Source organism: Tupaia chinensis, unplaced genomic scaffold (assembly GCF_000334495.1).
Source record: "Tupaia chinensis unplaced genomic scaffold, TupChi_1.0 Scaffold000179_1, whole genome shotgun sequence".
Taxonomy (NCBI): domain Eukaryota; kingdom Metazoa; phylum Chordata; class Mammalia; order Scandentia; family Tupaiidae; genus Tupaia; species Tupaia belangeri.
In genome coordinates, this window is record NW_006159654.1 from 2,841,386 (window position 1) to 2,866,258 (window position 24,873).

General features: G+C 50.0%; 1 protein-coding gene and 2 long non-coding RNA genes across 3 annotated transcripts in view; 1 reads left to right on the forward strand and 2 right to left on the reverse strand.

The window, feature by feature from the left end:
* Positions 1–10,455: 10,455 nt before the first annotated feature.
* On the reverse strand, positions 10,456–14,602 carry LOC102492100 (uncharacterized). The gene is made up of 4 exons (XR_334233.2): positions 14,524–14,602; positions 12,330–12,496; positions 11,233–11,372; positions 10,456–10,928 (listed from the first exon to the last, which is right to left on the reverse strand). It is a non-coding gene; the product is annotated as an uncharacterized LOC102492100 (long non-coding RNA).
* On the forward strand, positions 12,383–14,529 carry LOC102491683 (uncharacterized). Its single transcript, XR_334231.3, has 3 exons — positions 12,383–12,464; positions 13,985–14,078; positions 14,418–14,529. It is a non-coding gene; the product is annotated as an uncharacterized LOC102491683 (long non-coding RNA).
* Positions 14,603–22,471: 7,869 nt separating the features above from the next.
* The window catches only part of HAND2 (heart and neural crest derivatives expressed 2), a 3,354-nt gene continuing 952 nt past the window's right edge, over positions 22,472–24,873 (reverse strand). Inside the window, exons 2-3 of the mRNA XM_006146478.3 lie at positions 24,538–24,872; positions 22,472–23,222 (exon numbers count right to left, since the gene is read on the reverse strand). Of these exons, the coding sequence (XP_006146540.1) occupies positions 23,124–23,222; positions 24,538–24,872 (434 nt within the window). The 3' untranslated portion in view covers positions 22,472–23,123. The remainder of the gene's footprint in view (positions 23,223–24,537; position 24,873) is intronic.

A 24,873-nucleotide genomic window follows, 5' to 3' on the forward strand; every position in this document is an offset into this window, starting at 1 on the left:
AGGAGATGTCATCGTGGGGTCACAGCCATTCTCAGAAGAGTGAAGAGCAAAGTCAATTCTAAGTGGCAGTTGGCTACAATTCCGGCCCCGTGGCCTTGCCTGGTCAGCCTCTTCTGCACAGTCCTCAAGTGCTGTGTGGTGACCCCAGCCTCTGGTAGCAGCATAAACTGTGGCAGAGGATGACTGGGGAGAGAAACATACATGAATGCATGCCGCTCCCTGAACTTGGTTTTCACTTGTCCGTCAGTCACCATTGAATTAATAAATAACTGGGGGGGCAGCGGTGTTGTGCTGGCTAAGGCACTGGACTCCCACATGGTGAACTGTGGTTTGAGTCCTGGACCTGGTGGCTTGCTTTCTCACTTTCTCTCTCCCCTCCATGGCAATTTAAAAATAATAATAATGATAAATAAAGTTAAAATAAATCATTGTTTGGGGCCAGCAAGTGGCATAATGGTTAAGGCTGCTGGATTCCCACATGGCTGATCACAGTGCGAGTCCCAGACCTGGCGGCTTGCTTTCTCTCTTTTCCCCCTCTCTCTCTCTCTCTGGTCACATTAAAATAATAATCATAATAACAACTGGAATTAAATAAATAAATAATTCTCTAAAAAATTAATAACCATAATTGAGGTAAACCAATCATTATTGTCCCTCTTCCCATCCCAACTGTAAAATGAATTAATATACCCTCACAGTATTAAAAAGTTTCATTAAACGACTACCCTATTAGCCACCTCCAGGTTTAGAATGTGTTCCAGAGGTAATTAGGGCTCAGAAGCTTAGATTAGCCCCAAATTCAGGAAATCTCCCTGATGCCACCATAACATCATTTCTACGCCCACAAGGACCATCTCTTTGACTCACATGGATATTTCAGAGAAATGAGTATGTGGCACTGCAGCTTAAAATGCTCCCAGGGCTTCGCCTTAGAAGGAGATTTCTCATCTCTTAAGTCACCCTCTAAGGGTATAAGTCACCCTCTAGAGGCACATGGAAGTGATTCAATGCCCTCTTTCAGGTTACCAGGAGACCTGGCCCAAGCTGCAGAACCTCTCTGTGCTTTCACTTCCTGGGAGACCTGGGATTTACTTGGATGCAAAGATCTATGGCTCTAGCCAGGCGAGTCCCCTTTGCACCTCTGTTCTAGTCTAGGAATACAGGATGGGAAATGCCCTCATTATGGTTTGGGAAAATTAGACAATATGCAGTCTGTAAAATGCTTGGCACTTAATAGGCTCCCATTAAAAGTTAGTTCCTGGAGCTAGCAGGTAGTGTGGTGATTAAGGTATTGGACTCCCACATGGCCAACTGTGGTTCAAGTCCTTACCTGGCAGCTTGCTTTCTCACTTTTCCTTTTTCTGTCTCTCTCTCACTAGTAAATGAAAAACTAGTAATAACTGGGACCAGCAGTTGGAGTAGTGGCTTTGTCGCTGGACTCCCATGTAGACGACTGTGGTTTGATTCCCAGACCTGGTGGCTTAAACTCATGCCAGGCCCGTGTATGTGTGTGCCCAAGATCCCAAGAGGAGAATAGAGGAGAAGGGATTGCAGCATGGCCATCTCCTCTAGGGGGTGATTTCTCGCTTTCTGTCTCTCTGTCTCTCTCCGTCTTTCTGGAGAGTGCACACACCCTATAGCAAACAAACAAACAAACAAGAAAAAAAAAACTCCTAAAAAATAGTAATAACAAGCAAAATTACATAAACAATTCTTTTTTTTAAAAAAAAGGGTTAGTTCCTCCTGGAGGTGGAGGGCAGGCAGATTTTACTATTCCTCTTTTCTTAATGGAAAAAGTGAGGAAGGGTTGTTAAGGAACCTCAAGGACCATCTCTTATATCCTTGCCTTCTCAGATCTAAGCCGCAGAGCCACTGGCTTCAGGCTTCAGCTCTCTTACTGTGGCAAAGGTGCGAGGCTTCCAAAGCAAGGGCTGAAGTGCCTGCTGCTTCACTGGAAGCCCCGTTCATTGTAAGTGGGCTCTTTGAGACACCAATCTCCATAGATTGGGGAGCAAGTAGCTTCCCTGACAGCCAAAGAACAAGTGACTCTCAGTGCTGGGAACCTAGTTTTCTCCCTGACCAGCTCTAAGATTTTTCTATCTGCACTGAACCTTTTTTTGTTCTTTTGATTGGTTGGTTTGGTTTTTGCCATAGGGCTCCTGCACTCATCAGAGAGAGACAGAGAGAGGGAAAGTGAGAAATCACTCCACCCCAGGAGGGATACCGTGCCACAATCCCTTCTACTCTATCTCCAGTTGGGGTTTTGGGCACACATACATATGCACTAATGTGACTTTCAAGCCACGATCCAGGACTCTAACTATGGTAGGCCATGTAGGATCCAGTGCCTTAATCTCCATACCACCTGTGTGCTCCCTGAAGCATTCTTTTTGCCTGGCTCTGCGTAGGGCTCTCCCTTTCTCCAGCTCTCCTCAGGTTTACAGATAAGCCCTAGAGCTCTCAGAGCTGCCATGTTGCAGCCAGAGGAGAAAGTGGAGGCCATTGCAGCTCTGCAGCCTCAGAGTTCCTTAATTCCTAATGCTACTTATGGGGACTGGTAGCAGGAAGGGAAGGCAAAGAAGTGATGCTAATTAAGAAGACCAGGTCCCACTCCTTGCACAAGGCCTGGAGCATACCCCTGTTCTTTAAAAACACTGAGCTAACACTACCCTACTCCCAAAAACCATGCCCGTGTCCAAACCCATTCTTTCTACTATTGCCCCCTCCACCTGTGTAAGAGTGTGCTAAGACCTTCTCCAGACCAGGGCACCCCCAGCAGTGGCCACCATTGTTACCACCTCACTAGGCTCCAGAGGCAGATCCAAGAAGGAGAGGAGAGAAAAAACAGCTAACAACCCTGCATGATGAGAGAGCAAATCCTCTTCCATCTCAGCAGAAAGCAGAGGATCTGAAGCAGTCGCAGGATGGCTGGCTCAGTGCATGGAAGTATTTAGCAGGTTCAGTGCTAACAGGGTGCGAAAAGTAATAGGAATGTGAAACACTGTGGGAAAATGGAGTTTCCAAACCAGGCAGTGAGGCCTCCTCTGCGGGCTAGGCTGGAAGGCTCAGAATTCCTACTGCCCTAGGAGTAGTTCTAGAAGGCGCTATCTTGGTCTGGATGATGGAGGGAAAGTGAGGAGAGGGAGTGGAGAAGGGAGAAAATGGAGGGAGGGAGAAGGAGGCGTGGCTTACACAGAAAAGATGGGAAGGAGAGGTGAAGGCCAGGCTGGCAGCATTGAGGAAAACCCCAGGAAAGCCCTGTGGGCTCCCTCCTCCTGGCTGCTAGGGTGCTAGGGTTGGCACAGCCAGTTTCCTAGAACCTCCCCTTCTCCCTGTCTAAATGTATAGAGCAAGATCTTAATTCAAGGGACCAGCAGTTAGTGTAATGGCTATGTGGCTGGACTCCCATGTAGTCCACCGCAGTTCGAGTCCTGGATCTGGTGGTTTAAACTCATGCAGAGTGCGTATGCATGCATGCCCAAGATCCCCAGAGGAGAATGGAGGAGAAGGGATTGTGGGATGGCCATCCCCCCTGGGGGGTGATTTCTTGTTTTCTGTCTCTGTTTCTCTGGCGAGCACACGTGCCCTATAGCAAAAACCTCTCAGAAAGAAAGAAAGAAAGAAAGAAAGAAAGAAAGAAGGAAAGAAAGAAAGAAAGAAAAGATCTTAACTCAAAAAACAGCAAGGGGGTGGGGGGAGCAGGCAGGTGGTGTGGTGGTTAATGGTGCTAGACTCCCACTTGGCTGACAGTGGTTGAACTCCCAGACCTGGTGGCTGGCTTTCTCACTTTCCCTCACTTTGTCCTTCTCTGGTCAAATTAAAATAAATAAACAATAAAGTTAAAATAACTTTTTTTAAAAAATAGCAATTGTGTTAAAAATCAGGTTAAAAACAAGGCTTTATTCATTTGATGAAGCAATCTATCAATCCATTGGGGGAAGATGGCGGGAGGTATGTGGTGTTTTTGCAGAAGGTACAGGTGGGAGTGGAATGCGGGAGGTCTTAGGTCAGTGGCAATTTCTCCAATGGACTGGAGAGCACAGAACTCAGACAAGCATGCCCACACTGTGCCCTGCAGACCAGAGGCTCCCTAAGGTCTGACAATAACCGACCATATCCAACAGGAGTTTTCCACCTTCTGGGCTTCAGCAACCTTAGGACAGCCAAGCCACAGGTCCATGACAGAGAAAGTCACAGGACATCCAAGCCAGAACATACAAGCCACAGGCCTGTGACAGAGAAGGCCAGACCACAGGCCACCGGCATCCACAAGCCCTGTGCTAGGTAAGTGCTCAAGAGACTTCTCAGGAGCAGGATCCCCGAAAGGCAGGGAAGGCCTGGGCCTGATCTCCCGCAGGGCAGATTGGAATTCTAGCTCTCCAGCCCTCACATCCTGTCCGGGTCGGGTTCTGGGCCTTGAGGCCTCATTACGCACAAGAACGCGCTCCATGATGCGGCGCCCTGGGCCTGCTGGCGGGGGGAGCACCCAGCCGGGAAGCCGAGATGGGAATGCCTTCTCTTAGGATGGGTTCCACAGCTTTGGTTCAGCGCATGGTCACTGGGAAACGCGAGTCCCCGCAACCCCACATTTCTGCGTGCAGGTAGGCAGCCAGTACCAAGGCGAAACGGCGGGCTCCCTCTTGAGAACCTTTCTGTGAACCAGACTGCAATCGGGGCAGCAGGCGATGGTGCAGCTGCTTGCAGATGGTGCGGGTCATAACAGGTTTGGAAACGGACTCCGAAGTATATTATTCTACATCCTAAGCATCAAGGTGTTCAAGAACTGGCGGCCGAGGCCACTGGTTTTCTCCTGCAGATCGCCAACGTTCTAATTGTAAATCGAAGCTTTAGGGCTGGCTTTTGCGAGGGGCGCTGGAGGAGGGGAGGGGTGCCTTTGTGCGCGCGCGTGTGTACGTGTGAAAAGGTCAAAGCAAATAAATGCTCGCGTGGAGGGAGGATGGGACGTGGAGGCTGCGTCCGCCAAAATAAAGCCCTGGTGCATCTTGAGACTCGAACTTCTGTCCGCGAGACCTGAACCTCGCGAGTGCGCCTGGCGCTCTTCTTCCTGGGGAACCCGAAGGACATAATAAGAGGGTGGAGATCTGGTCGGTGAGAATGACTCGGACAGCCTTTAAAGCCCTTGTCGGCGTCCCCGAGGGCGTTGGTGGGACCTGGACTCGCAGCCGCTCCCTCCAGGTCCGCGCACCGGTGGGCTCAAAGCCTCGAGTCCCACTCGGTGTCTTTCCTCCTTCCGCGGTGAGCTCACTTCCTCCCGCGCTGGTCCCTTCCGTCGACCGGAATCGGCTCCGGGCTGTGCCCCGGGCGCACGGCGCTCGTGCTCGGGACTCCAAGCGCCCAGCCTTCTCCGCGCCCCTCCTCCGCCCCAGAGCTCTTCCTAGCTGAGATTCCTCCTGAAGGGAAGGGAAAGTTTGGAAAACTCCTGAAAGGAGAGGAAATGGCTTCCTTTGCGGCGAAACGCGGAGGTCGGGCTGGAAGGCAGCGAGGCCGAGGCTCTACCGAGAACCTCCATCCAGACGTCTGCTTGACCCGGCGCCGGGGCTGCGTCCGTTTTCTTTTCTTTTTTTTTTTTTTTTCTTCTTCCCCGCCCCCTTTTCTTCGGTTCTCATTTTAGATCGCTTGCGTTTTAAAAATTCATATACGGACACATTTAAAAAGCAGTTTCGTATTTTAGAGTCGGCAGCAGCAGAGGGAGAATTACAAATAGGATTGGATTTAATTAGCTGGTAATGCTCCTCTCATGCCCTATAATTAAGCAGAGATTCTTGTGGCGCTTCAGGGCTCACAAGTGATTATTACGAGCATATTTTACATTTACATTAAAACGTCGTCCCCGGGGTGTAATCCAGGGTCTGGCTCCATCTATTCGGATTTCAAACCTGAGCACTGAGGCCAGAACACTTCTCTCCAGCGAGGAAGAGAGGCTTGTGCACTCGGTTGTTTGGTATCCCTGGCTGATTTGAACTTCTGTACGGTTTTCTGAGGCCTAAAGCAGCCGAAGTTTCCCGAGATGACTCCATATCCGGCCAGGGCACTCGCAGCCTGGAACCCCACAGAGACTCAAGCCGAAATACATACATTTTAAAGCGTGAATTTCGTGCAAAACCCAGAACCACTTTGGTGGTTCCCTACCACACACACAGGCACTTCCGGGCAGCGCCCATGGGCAGGTCGGATCGGATGCCCTGCGGAGGGCTAGGTTGTCCTCTGGAAATCCAGCTCTTCTCTTAGGGATGCAACCTCTGTCCCCCCCTGTCATCTTTCTCGATCTCAGTGAGCTACCTGCCTCCTTCCCACTTGTGATTCCCCGGGGATCCAAATCCAGGCTAGTCTCCTCCCCGGGCTGCAGCCTCTCTCCACCCAGTCACAATCCGCCCTGAACCGTGTGCCCAGCGCACTCACCCTGGCTCCTGGCTGTACTAGTTCTAGTTCTCCCCTACCCTTCCCACCCCCACCAACAAACTCCAGGCTCTAAGGGAAGCGCGTGTCCTGTGTCCCAGGTCCTGGTTGTCACCAGACCCATGGGCGCTTTTGCTGAGAGCTACTTCCCTTTTGGAAACAGTGTTCCTTCCATCCAGGAGAGAAGAAACTATTCTCCAGGGCTAGTTTAGGAAAAAAAAATAAATAATAACCACGACAAAAAAATCTGTGGTGTGAAAACATCAGTGGCTAAAAGCTGTTTGGAGTAAAGACCTCGCAGGAAGTGAAGATAGGCCTGCTCAATGAATCAGCTCCCAGATTGTCATTTCTCTGGCTACCTCTTTTCACGTCTGACTCTACACTGGCTTTTCTTTTCTTTTCTTTTCTTTTTTCTTTTCTTTTCTTTTCTTCTTCTTCTTATTTTTTTTGGTCTTCAAAATGTTTTCCTCTACAACTTTTTCTTTATTTATGTTTTTAGCTCTCTTAAACAAGAAATCCCTGGGAATAACTAGGTAAAAAAGAGAGAGGAACCAGCACACCTTATTTTGCTAATTACTGGCACAGGCTGCCCAGGTACCAGGAGCACCTTTGAGGCTGAGCATTCTCTTCTCTATAGAGGCATTTAGAGCAGATGAAAAAGACTCAATTCCACTCTTCAATTCAACACTTTTAAGACAATTTTTTTTTGTATTTTTCTTTTGTATTCCTCAATGAATAAAATTTTGTATGTTACATATATTTATATGTATATATTCCTGCCATGTTCTATGCCAACATGCAGATGAGGAGGATGGTAGACTTCTGAGTGTGCTCTCTGGTCTCTGGTCGGCTCTGCACAAACAGCCTTCCCCTCTGGGAATGGGAAGGGACCCTCAGGGTGGATAGCATGGGGTAGGTCTGAACACAGCCACTGTTCAAGTCCACTTCTGGTCACATGATTCATTAGGACCCTTAACCCTCATCGGAGGCGCTAGCATCAGACTGACCCTGCCAATTCAACCACTGCCAGTGAAACCCCATAAAACAGCCGGGCTAACCGAGAGGCTGAGGCCGGCCAACACTGCCTATGGTAATTAGACTTAGGGGGCCTTTCTCTTCCAGTGCTTGGCTGCACAGGGCAGAGAGTTTGGGGTTCTTTTCACCAACCAAATGCCCTTTGGTCCTTCCAGGGCACCCATTAAACACAGTGGGTAATCTGGAAGCTGACTCCCTCCAGAGGGTGGCTTAACTCCGAAGCCAAGGCTAAAACCTGGTGGTGGGTCCATAAAAAGGACAGGCAAAAATCAGTTCACAATAGGAAATGCACATCATCAGCGAGCGTTTACTGCTGTTACTGCTTTTAGTATTATTGTGAGGCATGGGTGGGGAGAAGCCTAAAGTGAAGGAAGAAAAGGAAAATGATATTAATGAAAGGTATGGATACTTAGCAACCCTCTCCCCCAGCGCACATGAACGCAGAGAGTAATGGCTGTAGTCCATTCAGAAGCTGAAAACGCTTCCAACACCGTTTACAAGGATAAAGGAAGGCAGACATGGTGAGGAGGAGCATGGGCTTGAGCCAACTTAACCACACTTTTGGCCAGGTACCAGAAGTCATAGAGCATCATGGAGAGTGGGGAGTGGAACTGCTCCCATCCCTGGGAAGGGATCTTATGCAGGGCACTTTCCCGTAAAGTGTGTCTATCATATTTAACTCCTAGGTGGGGAATAGTCCTGGTCTGTCACTGTCTTTTTTAGACTTAGGCAGAGCAAGGGTCACACGGATGTAAATGAAGGTGTTATCTGCTCCGTAGGGAGAACAATCACCATTTACTTATTAAATAAATGGCTTATTCGGACAAGCAGATGGCTTAATGGTGATGGCGCTGGACTCCCGTGTAGTGGATGGTTCAAGTCCCAGACCCGGCAGCTTAAAACTCATGCCAGGTACATGTGTGTGCCTGCCCAAGATCCACAAGAAGAGAAAGGAAGAGAAAGGATTGTATGTGTAGCCATTGGGGGTGATTTTTCGTTTTCTGTCTCTCTGGGGAGCATACGCGTCCTATAGCAAAACTCTCTCAATAAACAAATAAATAAATAAATAGCTAATTTATTTAATGACTTTATTTTCATCTCTTGTCAAAAAAATTTTTTTGAGAGATTGATTTTTGGTACAGAGCACATGCACTTGCCAGAGAGACAAAGAGACAGAAAGTGAGAAATCACCCCCCCCCAGGGGGGATGGCCATGTCACAATCTCTTCTCCATTCTTCTCTCAGAATTTTGGGCATGCACATGCACCAAGTGTGAGTTTCAAGCTGCTGGTCCAGGACTTGAACCACGGTTGATCGACCACATGGGAGACCAGCACCTTAATCGCTATGCCACCTGCTGACCCTTCTTGTTTAATTTTAACATCTCTACATACTTATTACATTACAGTGTATCCCGTCATTTTATAACAAATCTGTATTTCCTAACCCATAAAATTATCTATAGAGTAGAACATAGCAAAACCTCTCTTATAGTAAAAGAAAATGTATTCATTACTATCTGATACATAACGGTATAGTTATTTTCAATTTGAGTTGGGGGAGAGAACACACCAAAAAATGAGAAGCCATATTCCTGCAGTTCTAGATAGAATTCAGTAACATCCCCCCTTTCTGCTTGTTCCTCATCCTGCCCTTCCTTCCTTTCTCTTTATCCTTTGGCCTTAGTCACAGAGAAAACAAATAATCCAATTTGGGGCCTTAGGAATCATTTTTTCTGCTTGTATCCTTGTCTTCTCTTTCTCAGCTATTTTCAATGACATCCTGACCAGATTGTATTTGGTGTAAGCCTCTTCGAATTTTCCAGGGACCTCTCTCACCAGCATCTAACCCTCAATCCCATCAGCAGAACAGATACAACTGCATCATTCTAGAGCCTGAGAGATTAGATTCCTATTTGCTTTCCCATGCAGTAGGATGTTCTATGAGGATTACAAGAAATGAGTAAGAGGGGGGAAAGTATATTATGTATTTTGAACCATGAAACTATACTGCCTGTTTATGATAAATTAATATGATCAGGATAGATGTGAGAGGTGGTAGATGCTAAATATATATAGATGTGATATTATATATTGAAGAGTAGGGACTAGGTGTTGTCTGCTGAGAATATGGGCTTGAAATGTAATCAAGTTTTGGTTGTGCTCAATGGCTCGTAAATTGGAAATCTAACTATTTTATCATTTCATATTTAGTATTTTGGTGCAGTAGTATGAAATGCACACCAAGTCTTTTCCTGCCTCATCTTCCGGAGGGGAGAGACTTGCTGATATAAAGCCATTCATTTCTCCAGTGAAGTCACTGGGAACACAGACTTGCAGGATCGACTGAGCCCGAAACCTCACATAGAAAGGCTAAGTTAGAACACTACTGAGAAGGACCGACATTTTCTAATGGCTATTTGAAAATGCACAATTCCTTTTACAGGACAAGACCTCGACCGCCTCTCAGAGCACACCACCTCCACGGACATCCTGTTACCTCTGGTGGGCTGAAAATCTTGCCCCTGTCCCAAGGCTTTACAAAGCTGTAAACATTCTTAATAGGCCAATTCCCGAAACTTCATTTTTAAGCCTAAATCAAAGAAAAGAGAGAAAAACCTCTCTTTATGATGTTAATTTAGAAACAAAAGTGATCAACTAAGCAGGGAATTGAACAATCAGTCTCCACTCTAACCCCAGGTCATTAAATGACCCCAGGATGCCAAAATATTCGAAGTTAGAACTGCAGTTCTCTTTAAGAAATATGCAAATAAACAAACCCACCCCACTCAGGGACACAGTTCTTCAGATCACACAGATGTTTATGTCTCCTCACAGCTTTTCCTGTAGCATAGTCCCTGCTAAGAAACAACTTGAAATGCTCTTATGGAGAAGATCCAATTGCAAAATTAAAGAGACTTTAAAAAAATAAAACAACAACAACAAAAACCTGTCTTATTTAAAGGTATGATAGACAGAAAGCCACACAAGAATAATCTTTCCTCTATTTATTTGTGTTGATATATGGAGCCTCCTCAAAACACAAAAGCCAGGCTGCCTTTTCCCACAAAAGCAGGTGTTAAGTGAATGATTTCCAAAGGAGGCACTAGGTTGTACTGGAAACAGCGATTTCAGATAGTGAATAGGAAACAAATTGGACTGAAATCCGTGAGACCCAAAAAGGAGAAAACGGTGGAGCAGGAAGGAAATGAAAGGGAGTTGAAAGAGCGCTTGGTTTTTCTCCAGCTGTTTGCAGGAGTTGGAACATCTGGTGCCAGGGTTTTTCAAAGATGACAAGGGATGGAAGTAAAATTATTTTTCCCCCGAAGAGTGACTTCCTCCAAATAAAAATATATCTTCGGGGTGGAGACTTTTCTCTTTCCACAGGGAATGAGCAGAGGTCACGTATAACCAACTTTCATCATTTAGTGAGAATAACTGAACGACTGTGGAAACAACAGGAGCCAAGGTGTTTGTGCTTTAGGAAGAAAATAAAAAGAAAGAAAGAAAAAAACATCCTTCAAGATCAGGTCTGGCTTGGAGTGGGACTATCCCAATGGGTTCTTCGTATTTCACATTTTATAGACAGTCTTTTCCCTAAAGGATACACTTTCATTAGGTCATAAATGCACCAACAGATGAGAGAAGGAAAGACGAGTGTGTGTGTGTGTGTGTGTGTGTGTTCACGCTTGTCCAGCATGGCGGTGGCGCGGGTATAGGGGTGGGGGGGTAGGGGGGAAGAGAGAGATGGTGATCCTCGGGCGATGGTGTGTGCCACTCACCTCTGCAGGGGTAGGCCAGGAACCAAGAGCAGAGGCCGCCTTCGGTGAGGCTTCCTAGCGTTTCTGCTTCGCTTTCCCTGTTAGAGTTTTCCATGTCTCCACTGAAGCTGCGAACTGCCCCAGTCCAGGCAGTTACTTCCCTACAGGCCACAAGAAGGGAAGGTGTGTGTGTAGGTGAGTAGGCGGTGGGAGAGACGTGTATTTTTTTTTTCCAGTTTGTTTAAAGTTCAACTCGGGAAGTGTATTAGTTGGGGATCTCAGTGCCTGAACTTGGGTAACAGAGAAGAGAACTCATGTGGCGACTTTCACCTCTTGCTGGACTCGGAATCCTGGATTGGACAGGTTTAGCTCACCCAGTACCGAAAAGGCCCGGTTGGGTACCCTCGGAGAGGAAGGCTCTTCACCTCTACCCTCCCTGTTCCAGACAGGAAAGAACCTGAGACCGGGAATCATTCTGTCCGCTCTGGCCTCATGGGCTCCTTTCAGCGCATTCCCAACGCGGTTTGTGCGACCAACATCAATTTGCCTCCTCTGCCGAGTCCCGGGGCGTGCTTAACTTCACAGCACCGATTCACACTTGGAAGTCGGTAGCAGTTTTCAAATTATTGTAAAACACCACACGGATGATATATTGTCCTTCCAGGCCAAGTTAGCGAGGCATGCGCGCACACGCTGTGTTAAATCACACCCCGAGATACGGAGAACATGTTTAAATGTGGATCTACACGCGACAGAGAAGAACGGGAGCAATTATTATTTTCCACTTTTTTGGCTTTCCGTTTTTAAAGAGAGCGTTGGTATCAAGGACGAGTGAGGTAATGTGTATTAAAAGGCAAGCAGGTCGCTGTTGTTTCAGCCCAAACGCAGTTTTGAGTTCAAGGAAAACTGCCTTTAATTGACATCGTGTATATTCCTCTGCTCCTCTTGGGCTGCCCTGGCAGGGACGCCCCAAGAGTATTTATTCCTAGAGCTGGAAACAAACCAACCCACCCGGTCTACTGCGTAAGAAAGCGCTCCAAGATGGACTGCCGGAGAAAGGCTTTTTGACCCCTGTGGAAATTAGTCATATTGACAGACGCCCGGGGAAGGTAAATTACCCCGCGCGCTGACGTTACGCAGAAGCGCGCCGAATTCCGACTGGGCTGCGGCGCGGAGGCTGCCAGAGGCTCGCCGCTCTCTCCCCCAGATCCCGACAGCCTCCAGCTTTGCTTCCGTGGGCCTAGGATTTCCAGGTGAAGGCGACCGAGAGAGTGGTAATAAGGTGCTAGAAAGGAAAAAAGGCAAAAGAAAACGAAAAAGGTGGAGGGAGAGAGAAAACGGTGCGCTCTTAGCCGGCGCTTTGGAGAGCCCGGCGGAGTAAAGGAGCAAAGTCCGCCAGGGAGGGAGAGAGGGAGGAGGCAGGAAAGGAGAAGACCACGCGGCCCCCGGCGCCCAGGCCGCCACTTGGGAGGTCCCGGCCCCGACGCAGACCCGGCCAACCGTCCCCCTGGGAGGCTCGCGGCTCGGGCGGGGTCACAATTACACCTCGGCTCCAGGCGAGGACTTAAAAACCTAGTGGCGGGGACTGCAGTCTGAAAGCAAGGCCCTGCGGTCATCAGAGGGGGGCCGGGCCCGTGCACAGGAACTTTTTACAAGGCATGTGGGTACAAGAAAAAAAAATCAAAATAAACCACTTTCATCCAGCATGGGGTAGTGAAAATAAAAGCCGCCTTCTAGAGGGAGGTAGCGGGAGTTTTGAAATTCAGTATGCGTTTGCTTTTATAGAGAATTTTGCGGTTATATTCCATAACCGAGAGGAAAATAACTGCTAGATTTTTTTCCGGGGGTGGGGAGGTGGTGAAGGCTGGAATCAGAGGGTCCCAGGCATCCCCCAAATCAGATTGCGTTTTAGGATTGCAAGCAACTGCACACATCTTTCCGGCTCCCTACACAAACCGGAGAATTACTTGTATTGTTGCTAGAAAGTAGGGTCTAGTGGTCCCGCCTCTTTTTCTTTTGAAAATCGGGTCTGTGGAAGAGGCAGATTAGAGTCAAATGTGTAGCATCTGATTTTTACCAGGGATTGGACCAGATAGCTCCAAGAGTAACCAGCATGGCCAGAAACCAGTTGGGTCAGGGCGCAAAGAGAAGGCAAAATTCGTCGGGTGGGAGCTGGTGAGAGCCCGAGCTCCGGACCTGGGCGCTAGAGCAGAAACCCCACAGCGAGGAGGCCAGGCCCTCAGGGGGAGAAGGCGAAGCCCCCTCCCGCGGGGAGACCTGGATAGCTTCTCCAGATCTTGGGCACGCCTCTCCGGTATTTTTAGCTCCTCTGCTCCCTAAGGCCCTCCTTTGTGTGGAGAACAGAGGCTCTCCCAGCTGCCCTCACCCGGATGGGGTGTGGGAGTCGGATAAAGAAAGCTGCACCGGTATTTTGCAGGAAAAAAAAAAAAAAAGCTTATCTTTAAATGAAAACAATGCAAAACTCGGTATCTAGGTTCCTCTCCTTTTGGCCTCCTGTCTAGGCCCGGGGGAACCCGCCACGTCCCTCAGTTTAGAAGATCGTGGGGGCAGGGCTAGGTGGGGCCTAGAAATCCGCTCTGGATCCGGGTGCGGGCGCGCCTTCCTCTCCGCTTTTTATCCTTCCACTCTAGGCTCCTTCCACTCCCGGAGCGGGTCTAGGCATCCCAGCACATTGGTTGGGGGAGGAGAGGAACCTCCGATGCCTCAGGGGAAATAAAGGCCTGGGACATTTATCAATCAAATGATTTTTTAGATTTAGGTTTAAAATAAGCCCATACATTTCTGCTCCAACCTCAGAAGTGTCCAGGACCGCGAAACTCCGGGCCCAGACTGGAAGTCCTCAGTAGGTAAATTTTTTTAATGTAGAAACCTGGGGTTCCCTGTGCATTCCCTCATCTCGGAAGGGCCCCAGTCCAGCCTCAGGCTTTGGGCAGTAGTCAGGACTTCGACGGCCCCTTTTCTTCCCATCTTGAACCCCACAGGGCCCCTGCAGCTCCCGGGACTCACTTTCACACCGAATCTGGATCCAATAGCAGGTCCGCATGCCCCACCCCCTTTCTTGGGCTCTGGGGTGTCCTTAGAAAGTCCCCAAGCTGGCAGGTCCGCTCTCGGCCAGGAAAATGAGGGCGGCTAGCGGGAGCTTGCCAAGGGTACTCTACTTCCTCCTTTGTCTGCCCCCACCCTAGCTTCTCCCAGCCTCTGCACAGAAATGTGTGACGGACGCCACCCACCCCGGCTTCCAGGGCTGTTCTGGAGATGCCCCCGCATCCCGAATGCCGCGCCCCTACCCACCAGATTGCCTTCGGGACCCCTCCGTGCGGTGTCGTCTGCGTGGCGCTGTGAGCTAGCCACCAGGAACTCTCTGGCCCGTTACCTCTGCGCTCTTAGCAGCTGGGCAGACCTGCGAGTCGAAGATGCTCAGAGAAGAAGGAAGTGCAGAGAAAAAAGAAAAGTAAGAAGAAGGGAAAAAAAAAAAAAACCCTAACATAGACAGACGGGTTCAAAACCAACTTCGGGGTGGGACTTTTCCAGTTTCACACGAAGTGACCTGGAGTATCTGGAGAAGGTTTTTGAAGACGTTTAGGAGGGAGGGTGAGTTTTCTGCTGAGAAACTCAATCTGCCATACAGTAGCGGCCCCATCTGGGATCTGTCACTGCTGACAGCACCACAGGGCACAGCCGTGATCTTCGCGCAGCCTGCACTCCCCGAAATACCCTCCTTAATCAAAGGATGTCTGCGCGCCCGGCTCAGCTGACCGCTCTGGGAGCAGAACCGCCGGCCATTCCACCCCGCCTGCCCCTCCCCACGCACGCAGCCACTGCCCCTCTCCTCTTCCCAGCACATTAATTAAAAGCGGAAAAGAGACAGAGGCTGATGTCATTGCTCTCAGAAGATCATAAACGTGAAAAGAGTCATCCTGTGAGAATCCCTGAAAATGACTTTAATGAATAATTTCAGAGACAGTTATGGCTTTGGGTGATTACTGAGCGAGAATATGAAAACCAGATTCGGAAAGCCAGGGCGATGGTCAGGCGTTCTGGCTGCCACTTTTCCCCTATTAAAACTGCACTGGCTTTGCTTCTTGGCCAAGTCCTAGTTACAAACTTAGGTTGCGTTTTCCAGGTTTTCTCCTTTAAAATGAAAAGCAACAAATACATATTTCCCTTCTTGCGTGTCTGCCTTTATCGTAAAGACAAAAATGTCAGTTCGAGGCAAAGACAATAACAACCTGCTTCAAATTGAAGGCAACCATGCACTGGCGTCAGTAGTCATTGGCTTCCCTCTTTTTACAAAGGACGGGTTTACAGCCATCTTAATCTAGAATAATATATTTTCTGCCTCTTCTCCAGGCAATGTGCATAATTAAGGTTGAAGACTCTTGCCCTCAAGTGCACTGTTTGTTCTAAATCGTTTTGGCTGGTAGAGCAGCAACTGACCCACCTCTCCAAAAGTATCTGTTCTGGTTCTTGGTCACCAGTGGGCTGCAAGGAAGAATAGTTTGAAATTCTCTTTCTGGTGGAGGGAAGCATCTGGTTGCTCATGATTGGTACTGCATTAAAAGTACTATTTGGGGGACCAGCAGCTGACGTGGTAGTTAAAGACGCTGGACACTCCCACATGGCCGACCAGGGTTCGAGTCCTGAATCTGATGGCTTGCTTTTTCGCTTCCTCTCTCTCTCACTCTCAATGTCTGTCTGTCTCTCTCTCTGGTCAAATTTAAAAAAATGAATAAATAAAATAAAATAATAATTTTTTTAAAAAGTACTATTTGGGAAAATCACTGGGAGTTAGTGGGAGCAGGAGATGGGTGAACATCCTCCGATCTTTTACATCACCGGCTTAGCTGTCTTGAGTCTGTCTTCTTTGCTTGAAATATAAACTGAGACTCTGAACCTGAGGCCCACGTTGCTTCATCCCATCTAACTCAAGTGTTTATTTATACTCTGAGCAAGAGAGTATAATAGGTACAAGCAGTGTGGGTTTTGTTTTTGTTTATTTTTGAGTGGTCTGAGTGGTTCAGAAAACTGGGTAAATTTATCCAAGTGGACTCCACCATTAAGACGTGGAGAGTCCACTTACCAGCCCATAGAAAACTATGTTGTGTTGCCCCTGCCCGTCCCTCCCTCCACTAGAAGCATTGCTAGGCCCAGGACCTTCAGTCACTGAAGGATATGATTGTCTAAAAGCCTCATTCCCACTCCCCACCCCCAAAGGGCAGAGCCCAAAGTTTCCTTCCCTCTAGGCTGAAGATAGGGGGGTGTGCCTATGGGGGAAAGGCAGGGGAGGTGCCAAATTCTCAGTGTGCCACAAAGAATCCATGCGAAGTGAACTTTGGAGAACTTTTCTCAACTGGATTCTCTGTTTATCTTAGATACTCTTAACCCCCTCAATAGATCTTCTTGTCACTCCAAATCACAGTCTTCTTTTCTGCCTAGATTCAGTGCCCTTTGACTGAACACTCAGCCTGCCTACAGAACTCTCTCTGCCCTTGTGGCCCAAGGAGAAGGACATAGCATCTTCTGGATTTGTTTAGAATCTTTTCATTGCCCATGTACATTGAGGTGTAGAGCTGATCTATGATACTATGGTGAACTTTCTGCAGACGCTTTAAATAATTCAGGCCTCACACCATCCCTCCTCCATGCTTGATAAAGCCACCTCTAACTGCACCACCAGGATTTTCACACGATCCATGGAGCAGACTGTGGAAAGTGGGGGGGGGGGTGGGTTACAGTTGGGTAGATGTGACCTCAGGCAGTGGTTCTGAATCCCTCTGGGGGAGCTTTGGAAAACTGCAGTCTGAGAATCTATCTAGTCCCTGACCTGCTTGCTGAGTCAGGATTTCTGGTGAAGGTGTGGATGAAATAGAGCTGGGTTTGTCATTTTATCAAGTTCTCCAGAATGTGGCAAGATCCAACTCACAAGGTTCGTGTTGAATCAATCCCGTGAGTGGTCGGGTTAGCCAGCGGGGCGCCAGGATCAGAGATCTGGGGCGTCTGTCTGCCTGTCCAGATATTATACAAATACACTTGGCCTCGGATCCGAACACAGGGACACAGTAAGGGACAAAGCTGCCGTCCGCCATCCTCGCCCTCTTGTGATGTCAGTGTTTGCCAGGAAGGGGTGAGACAGAAGTGGGTCCAGCGCCTCGACTCGCTAGATCCATTAGGCTTTAATAGCAGGTGCAAAGGCGGTGGCGGTGAGACGTCGCGTTCCGTAATCAGTTTTCGCCCCACAGACCCGCTAAACAGACACGCCCACTATTTTAGCCCGAGGGCTGAAGGGGCTGAGCCGGTGCCAGTGAGAGGCCGGCAGCTCTAAACGTTGCCTTAAGAGCCCTAAAAGCTGGCTGATTTAAAAAGTCCTCCACCCCACCACGGTCCCTGGCTTGCACAGGCACCGCGACACCGGTCGCTGCCGTTGGTGTACAACACTCTCGGCGGAGGGGGAGTGTAGTCGGTCTGGACGCTTTTCCAGGAGAAATGCAAAACCGAAGTGGGGAGGGGGCAGTAGAGACGTTCACTGGCCCCTCCTCACCCCCAAACAAGGAAAACAAAAAAGTCTTCTGAGCTAAAAATACATATTGAGAAAGTCCCTGTGCGCAGGCGGGCGGCGCGTTCCAGCTGTCGGCCTGGCCCAGGGAGGACTTGGCCGCGGGGCGGCGGATTACACCCAGCTCGGCTGGGATGGCTCCGAGCCGTCTGCCCTGACGTCAGCGAGGCTCCGGCCCCGCCACCGCGAGATAGGCGAGCGCAGCCCCGCGCGCGCGCGGCACTAATCACTCCCAGATGTCCCCAGATGTCCCTAATAGCGGAGATAAAGACGGGCAGAGCGGCCGGGAATAAATTTGTAATCAGGGCTCTACCATCTGATCATCAAAGCGACGCGAACGCAGGGAGAATTTGAGGGCATGCCTGTGCAGGGGTGTGGGGGGGGTTCGCCCTTGGGAGAGAGGCAGGGGGCGTGCTCCTCTATCGCAACTGAGTGTTGGCAGGATGGAGCAGGGAGGAAAGGGGGAGAAATCTTTAACTTTTGTGCACTTGTAAGTCAGACACCCAGTGCGCTTTAGCTTCCCCGGCCCAGACCCGCAGAAGCTGCCGCGCAGTTAGAAGCTAAATTTGAACTCGGCAGAGGCTGCGGGGCGGGGAAGAGCGCTCCGTGCGGTGGTTGGGTAGTCACCAGGCACGCTCATGACTGTGCCGGCCCCCGGAAACATGGTTGCCCCCACTGCCCCTCTCTCAGCAGTGAAAAACAAAAACCGAAAACCTTGTGCCCCCACCTCCTGGTAAGTATGATCTCTACAGCAGCAATTCATTCCAGAGTGCTGCTTCCAGCCTCCAGTTAAGATCCTGGGCCCCAGTCTGCGGGCTGCTTCTGGGGTTTTCCCTCCCAGGGATCCACAGGCGCCGCAGGCTAGAAGACTCGTTAGCGCCCCCTCCTCCCACGGAGATCTGAACTGAACCTTGGGTCCTTTGGAGGGAATGGGTTCTCTCAGGCCAACAGATTGGGAGAAGACAGTGCCCAGGATCCAGATCCAGCCCTTTAAGGGCCCACACCTCAAGCCTCCTTCCAGACCATCTCCACTTGGCGCCCGCCAGCCATTCCCTTTTCCAAATGCAGTCCAGTGGGTGGGACTCACCGGCAGGGAGGACGCAAGGCGTCTGTAGAAGAGAGCTCTGTGAGCCGCGCGGGCAGCAGTAGATAAAGCGTTTGGTTAAGAACTCGGGGGGGGGGGGGGGGCAAGCGGTTTCCCGCGCTTTGTGGACCCGCGGTGGAAACGCAGTTCTGGCTTTCCTGGCATCCTTTACCCTGTTTACTGTCCCCAGCACACACCTCAAGGCCTTGAAACTGGTCCGCGTTCTCTCTGCAAAGCTATGATCTCCAAGAAGCTCCCAAGCCTTCTTCTGCTCCTGGCTTTGCCTTGGACCTCACTCTCATCTCCCGCACCCCCCTTCCGCGAATTCCGCCTTCCCCCAACTTTTGCTCTTCCACAATTTTAACAATCCAGGTGGGAGGCGCGTTCCATTCTCCCCAGTCCTGGGCCGAAGCCAGAGAGTCCTCCGTGAGGGAAAAGAATCAAGGGAAAGGAATCGAACCACCCTCTGCTCTTGACTCAAGCACACATGCTTTCCATGAAGCCTGGAGGCAACCTCCCTGTTGCCAATGGCAAACGCTTCTCATCTCCCAGTCAAGCCACCTGGTCCTCCTGCACCTGAGTGGGGTGGCCTAGGCCAGAATGCCCACTTTTCATGGGTCTACTGGCTAACCCACTCACAGGCCGGAGATCTCCGCCGAGCCCCCAGAGGGTGGCCCCAGGATCTGGAAGGCTAGCAGAACTCTATGTGATCTGGCTTGTCTTCTTGGACTTTCAGGCTAAAATGGCCTTTAAAGCTCCTGTTAGTGTCACAGTTGGGGGCAAAAGTTCTGGACAATTGCACTGGGAGCAGGAAGTGTTTTCAGGTCCCACTTTGTGGAGTTTTCCCCAATTCTTCCGAAGCTGAGAATGGGTCTGCAGCCACACACACACACACACACACACACACACACACACACACACACACACACACACACACACACACACACACACACACACACACACACACACACACACACACACACACACACACACAGGCCGAGCCCTTTCCCCGCTGGTGCTCCAGGGTTATCAGGCGCTTGGCCTGCACTGCGGTCTGGGGCCGAGCTCTGACAGCCAGATCTACCATCAATTTACCTTCCGCCGCCCCAGCTTCCCATTTAGCTTTTAACGTCAAATCCTACATTTTTGTCGGCTCCGGCCTGTCTAGAGCTGCAGTGATTTCGCTGCAGGAGTGATTGCTCTTAACAAAATGGCAGCAACCACATTATCCGAGCAATTAAAACAGAGGCCTTTTAGCAGTCCCTGCAAGCAGGAGCTTGGACGTTTTCTTTCTTTCTTTCTTTTTTTTAAACAAAGAAAGAAAGGAGTTAAAAGAGAAAGAAAAGAGTAGCTCTGATGCACAGGAGAAAGGCCTACCCAGCACATAGCTCATTCCTCTAGGCCTTGACAACCGCGGCAGGGATGTTGGGTTGTGGAAGCACTGGGAGAGCTGGGATGTTCCGGACTAGGGTGCTGGATATTCTAGGGTGCTCTGGGGTTGAGGTGTCTGGCCAGTTGCCCTGTGCCGTGAGTTAAGGAGGTTGGCTGCCTGGGTGTTGAGGCAGCTGGGACATTCCGCTGAGGTGCCAGGTTTGCTGGGTGTCTAGCCTGTGGAGTTTTTGGTGGTTTAGCCAGCTTTTGGGTGTCCACGCCAGATTCTGCTGGGCCAGAGCAAGGGGCCTTGCAGGAGGGAAACAGGGCAGGTAGCACCCGGTCCTGGGCCTGACAAAGAGGCTGGGTGTGCGCAGCACAGTTTAAAAGCATGTGAATTAGCACCTACTCCGTAGCAACCCGTTTGCCAAGGTCTTCTGATTTCCCTCTGCTGGTATTGTATAAACCAGAAAGCTTCAACTAGCAGAAATGCATTTAGGCCATGTTGGTGAAGACCAGTTCCCCAAGGCAGAGAACTCCTCTCTGATTCTTGTTTTTAAATCCTCACTGCCTCCGCCGCTGTTTACTCCAATACTCTGGTAGATTCCTTTCTTCCACCTCTAGAACCTGGCTTCTTTCTCATGAGCGGATACAAAGAAAGATGCAGAAAGCAGCTGGAGGCAGGGAGCCACTCAGTCAAACCGAAAATCAGGGCGCGCCTCTTCCCCACCACCCCCAATGCTATAAACAAAGGCAAGTGTCTGTAAACACAGCCCCGCGCCCACCAGGTCCGCCCAGCGCCCGCTGACCCGAGAGGAGAAAGTTCAGATCGCTTTGGCCGAGTTGTTCTAACCCTTCGCCCTTGCGTTGTCAGCCGCCCGAAGTCCTCAGAGCCACTCGCTCGTCCTTCCCCCGGCACTGGCGAATTGACCCTCGCCGGGCCGAATCCCGCCCGCAGGCAGGCGGCACGGTCTGAGTGGGCACCCGGCGAGGCGTGAGAACCCCTGGGATATCGCAGGAGGGTCGTTGCCTGCAGCTGAGGTGCGAACATTACCCCAAGGATGGGTTCCAAGATGGGAACCCTCTGGCAAGCCTCTCCAACACCAGATTTATATACGGGGCCTTTCATGAAACAAACCGCTTTTTAATACGTTTCACCTTTCTCCCTCCCCCCCACCAACTCCCGAATCCCTCCTCCTCCTTCCTCCTCCCAGCCAGCAGAGTCAGTTTTTCACAGCATTTAAGTTTCTCTGGTTTCTAGAGCAAAGATTCACGCTCCAGCCGAGCCCACGGCAAGGACTTTCTTCCGGGATGTGCAGGGACGGGAAAAGCTAAAACCTCAGACAGGGTGAAGTCCCCGGCGGCCTGTAGCCTGGGGAAGATGCCGCTTTCTCCGACTGGGAAGACCTCAGACCCCGCACAGTTAGTATTGAGTTCCCTGTAGCTCCTTGTAAATCTAACCCACCTCTTGCCCCCCTTTAAATCCATGGGCTTGTTCGCGATTTCTTAACTTGACGTCAAATTCCTTGTTACCTAATCATGGGCTTTTCCCCCCTGAAAGCCTCCTTCAACACACACACATACACACACACACACACCAGCTTGCTCAGATGAAAATGCACTAATCTAGACACAAGCAAAACCTCCTCCTCTCTCTTTTTCTTTCCTTCCACTCTCTCTCTCTCTTTTGTTTCTTGGTGGAAAGCCCTATATTTTGAATTACACACCCCACGCTAGTTTCTGTGATTTTAATGATGCCTGGGATCCTCCTCACATCTCCGTCACCAAAAATGTGCTGCTCACACAAACAAACAAAACCCCCACAAAGCCTCCACCAAACAGCATCTGGTTGGTTTCAGTAGAACAAGGACACCTTTCCACCAGTAAACTGCAGGCTGTCCTCCAGCCTAGACCCTCTCTCCAAAGACCACTGTTCTGAGCTAGGATGGAAGAAGAAGAGACTTGACTCAGTACCCAGGCCTTTGGGCGGGATTTTCACCAAGGACACCTCTTTAAGAGCATCTCCTTGCCCTTGTCCTGTGTAGTTGGCAGGTCACAGTGATTGGCTGAAACCACTGACTCTTTACAATAAAGTTAGAGGCAATTATGATAACTTAGTTTACTTCTGAATATTTTAAATATGATGAAAACAAGTATAACAGCTTTGTTTTCAAAACTCTTCTTGAGGTATCAACCATTAAAAGATTAGGTTTTTTTTTTTGTAAAAAAGAACACACAGTGGTTTATTGAATACTTACAACGTTTACACCTTCAATATTAATTAAATTCCACTTAGTTTTAGAGGACGGAAGTGCACAAAACAAGTAGCTGTTGGAAACATCTTCGCATAGGGAAAAAAAAACAGGTGAATGGACAGCACTAGATACCGACCCCAACGGAAATGTCATCGGGCCTTTTTTCCCCCACTTTGAAATAAAACTATAACCCCCAGGAATATTTATATCCAAAGGCCAAGTATTAAAGATACACTTCACATACGCACTAGTGTCCACTGTCTTTATCTGGAAGGTGGGTAGGTGGGGAGGGGCAACGCTGGTGTCTACGCAGCCAAGAAAGAACATTCACACACAGAGAATTTACACAGACGGTGGGATCCCTTACCACACAGGAGTGTCCTCTTCATATTAAAATATGGAATGCTTTTCTTCGAATATCCACTTTTTTTTTTGGAGGGGGAGGTGGGGAGCGGATGCTCAGTGGGGGGGGCAAAGAGAAAGGGAGGAAATTGCACATAAATAAACCGGATGATTCCAAAGGCAAGAAGTCCTCGGAGCAGAGCGCAGAAGATTTGCTGGGGTCTTGGGTCTGCATCTGGCGCCTGGGCCCCAGTTCTCTCCGCTCTTCTCCTCCTCCTCCTCCTCCTCACTGCTTGAGCTCCAGGGCCCAGACATGCTGTGGCCAGCCCGTCCGACCTTTGGTTTTCTTGTCGTTGCTGCTCACTGTGCTTTTCAAGATTTCATTCTGGGCAGACAAGAGGTGAGAGGGCGAGAAAAGTGGAGAGAGAAATTCAGAGAGGATACCTGGTTCCACTCCACCCCAATGCTTCCTGGGCTAGAGGACACAGTGAGCGAGGGAGGAAAGCAGAGACAGGAAGACGGCTCTCCCAGTCCCAGCCCCTGCAAAAGCTACGAAGGTCTGTGCAGCCCTTGCTACCGCCAGGCCTCCTGGATCGGCAAGTTTATAAACAACCGCTGGTTTTCAAGTCGTTTATGGAGGAGCTGGGGGCCTTTTCTCTGTCTCCAGATGTAGGTGAGGGAGCCGGGTTGGCTCTAAATCTGGTTTCTCTGTTTTCAATAGCAATCACTAACCCACACTCTAAGAAAAATGAGGGGAAGGCCCCTTGGCTGGGCCTGGGCCTCTCGGGCAGCAGCTCTGGGCCTCTAGCTTCGGCATGCTGCTCCTCCAACGCCTCTGAAATCTCTAGTAATTCAGTAGCTTATTTGATTATGCAGTGACCAAAGGGCTGCAGGCCCCAGGGAAGAAATATTGGACAAATGAAATGATTTTCCAGGCCCTTCATGATAATAGCCCTGTCCTGAACACCACCACCCTATGGGGACTTCGTAGGAACCTGAGAAAACTTTAAACAGCGCGACATAATGTGTTACCGGTCATAACACAAACCACAGCAACAGCTACTCGGAAATATATGGGCTCATTCAAGTAAAACTAGAGATACCCGTGGAGTATACTCATTTGGGAAATTACACTTTAACTTCATGGCCAAAGAGAAACTGGAGCAGAGTTTGGAAGCAAAAAATATTTTTTAAAACTTATTTTACAATATGTTTAGGTTTACATTTTCCCAGCACGGTAATGAGAACTGCCACAAAACTCTCTCAGGGCTCAGTTTCAGAAGCGGCCTGGAATGGAGAGCTTGTGGGCCACTTATTTTAGACATACCTGAAAGCAAGGTCAGAGTGGAGGCCAAATGAAGGCCCCAAGGGGTATGGGCCAGTGCAGTCCGGAGAGCAGCGCTCAGGACCAAGGGTTTGTGAGGCGGTCCTAAGTGCCCAGGGGAGCAGCGACAACCCGGAGGGAAGATCTCTGCGCCGGGCATCCCTCTTAACCTTCTCCTGCAGTGCTGACACGCTTCCCCGTCTCCCCGACAAAAGCAGGAAACCATGCCTACTACAACCTGGTACAAACAACCGCAGCTCCGGCTCCGGACTCCGGACGCAGCCCAAGAACCCGAGAAGCCATTTCTCAGCCCAGCTGGAAAGAGCACGGTCCAGGAACCTCGCGCTCCCACCGCCCTCTGCCCCCCGGTACTGACCAGCTCCTTCTTCCTCTTCTCCTCCTTCACGTCTGTCTTTTTGATCTCCGCCTTGAAGGCCTCCGCCTCGCCGTTCTGGTCGTCCTTGGCCAGCAGGTCCATGAGGTAGGCGATGTAGCTGGTGGCCAGGCGCAGCGTCTTGATCTTGGAGAGTTTGGTGTCGGCGGGCACGTTGGGGATGCACTCGCGCAGCTCCGCGAAGGCGCTGTTGATACTCTGAGTCCTGCGCCGCTCCTTGCGGTTAGCGGTGCCCCGGCGCTTCACCGGGCGCGGCCCGCCCAGGCCCGGGGGCCCGGCGCCGGGCGGCACCCCCCCGTAATGGGAGTGGTCCAGGCC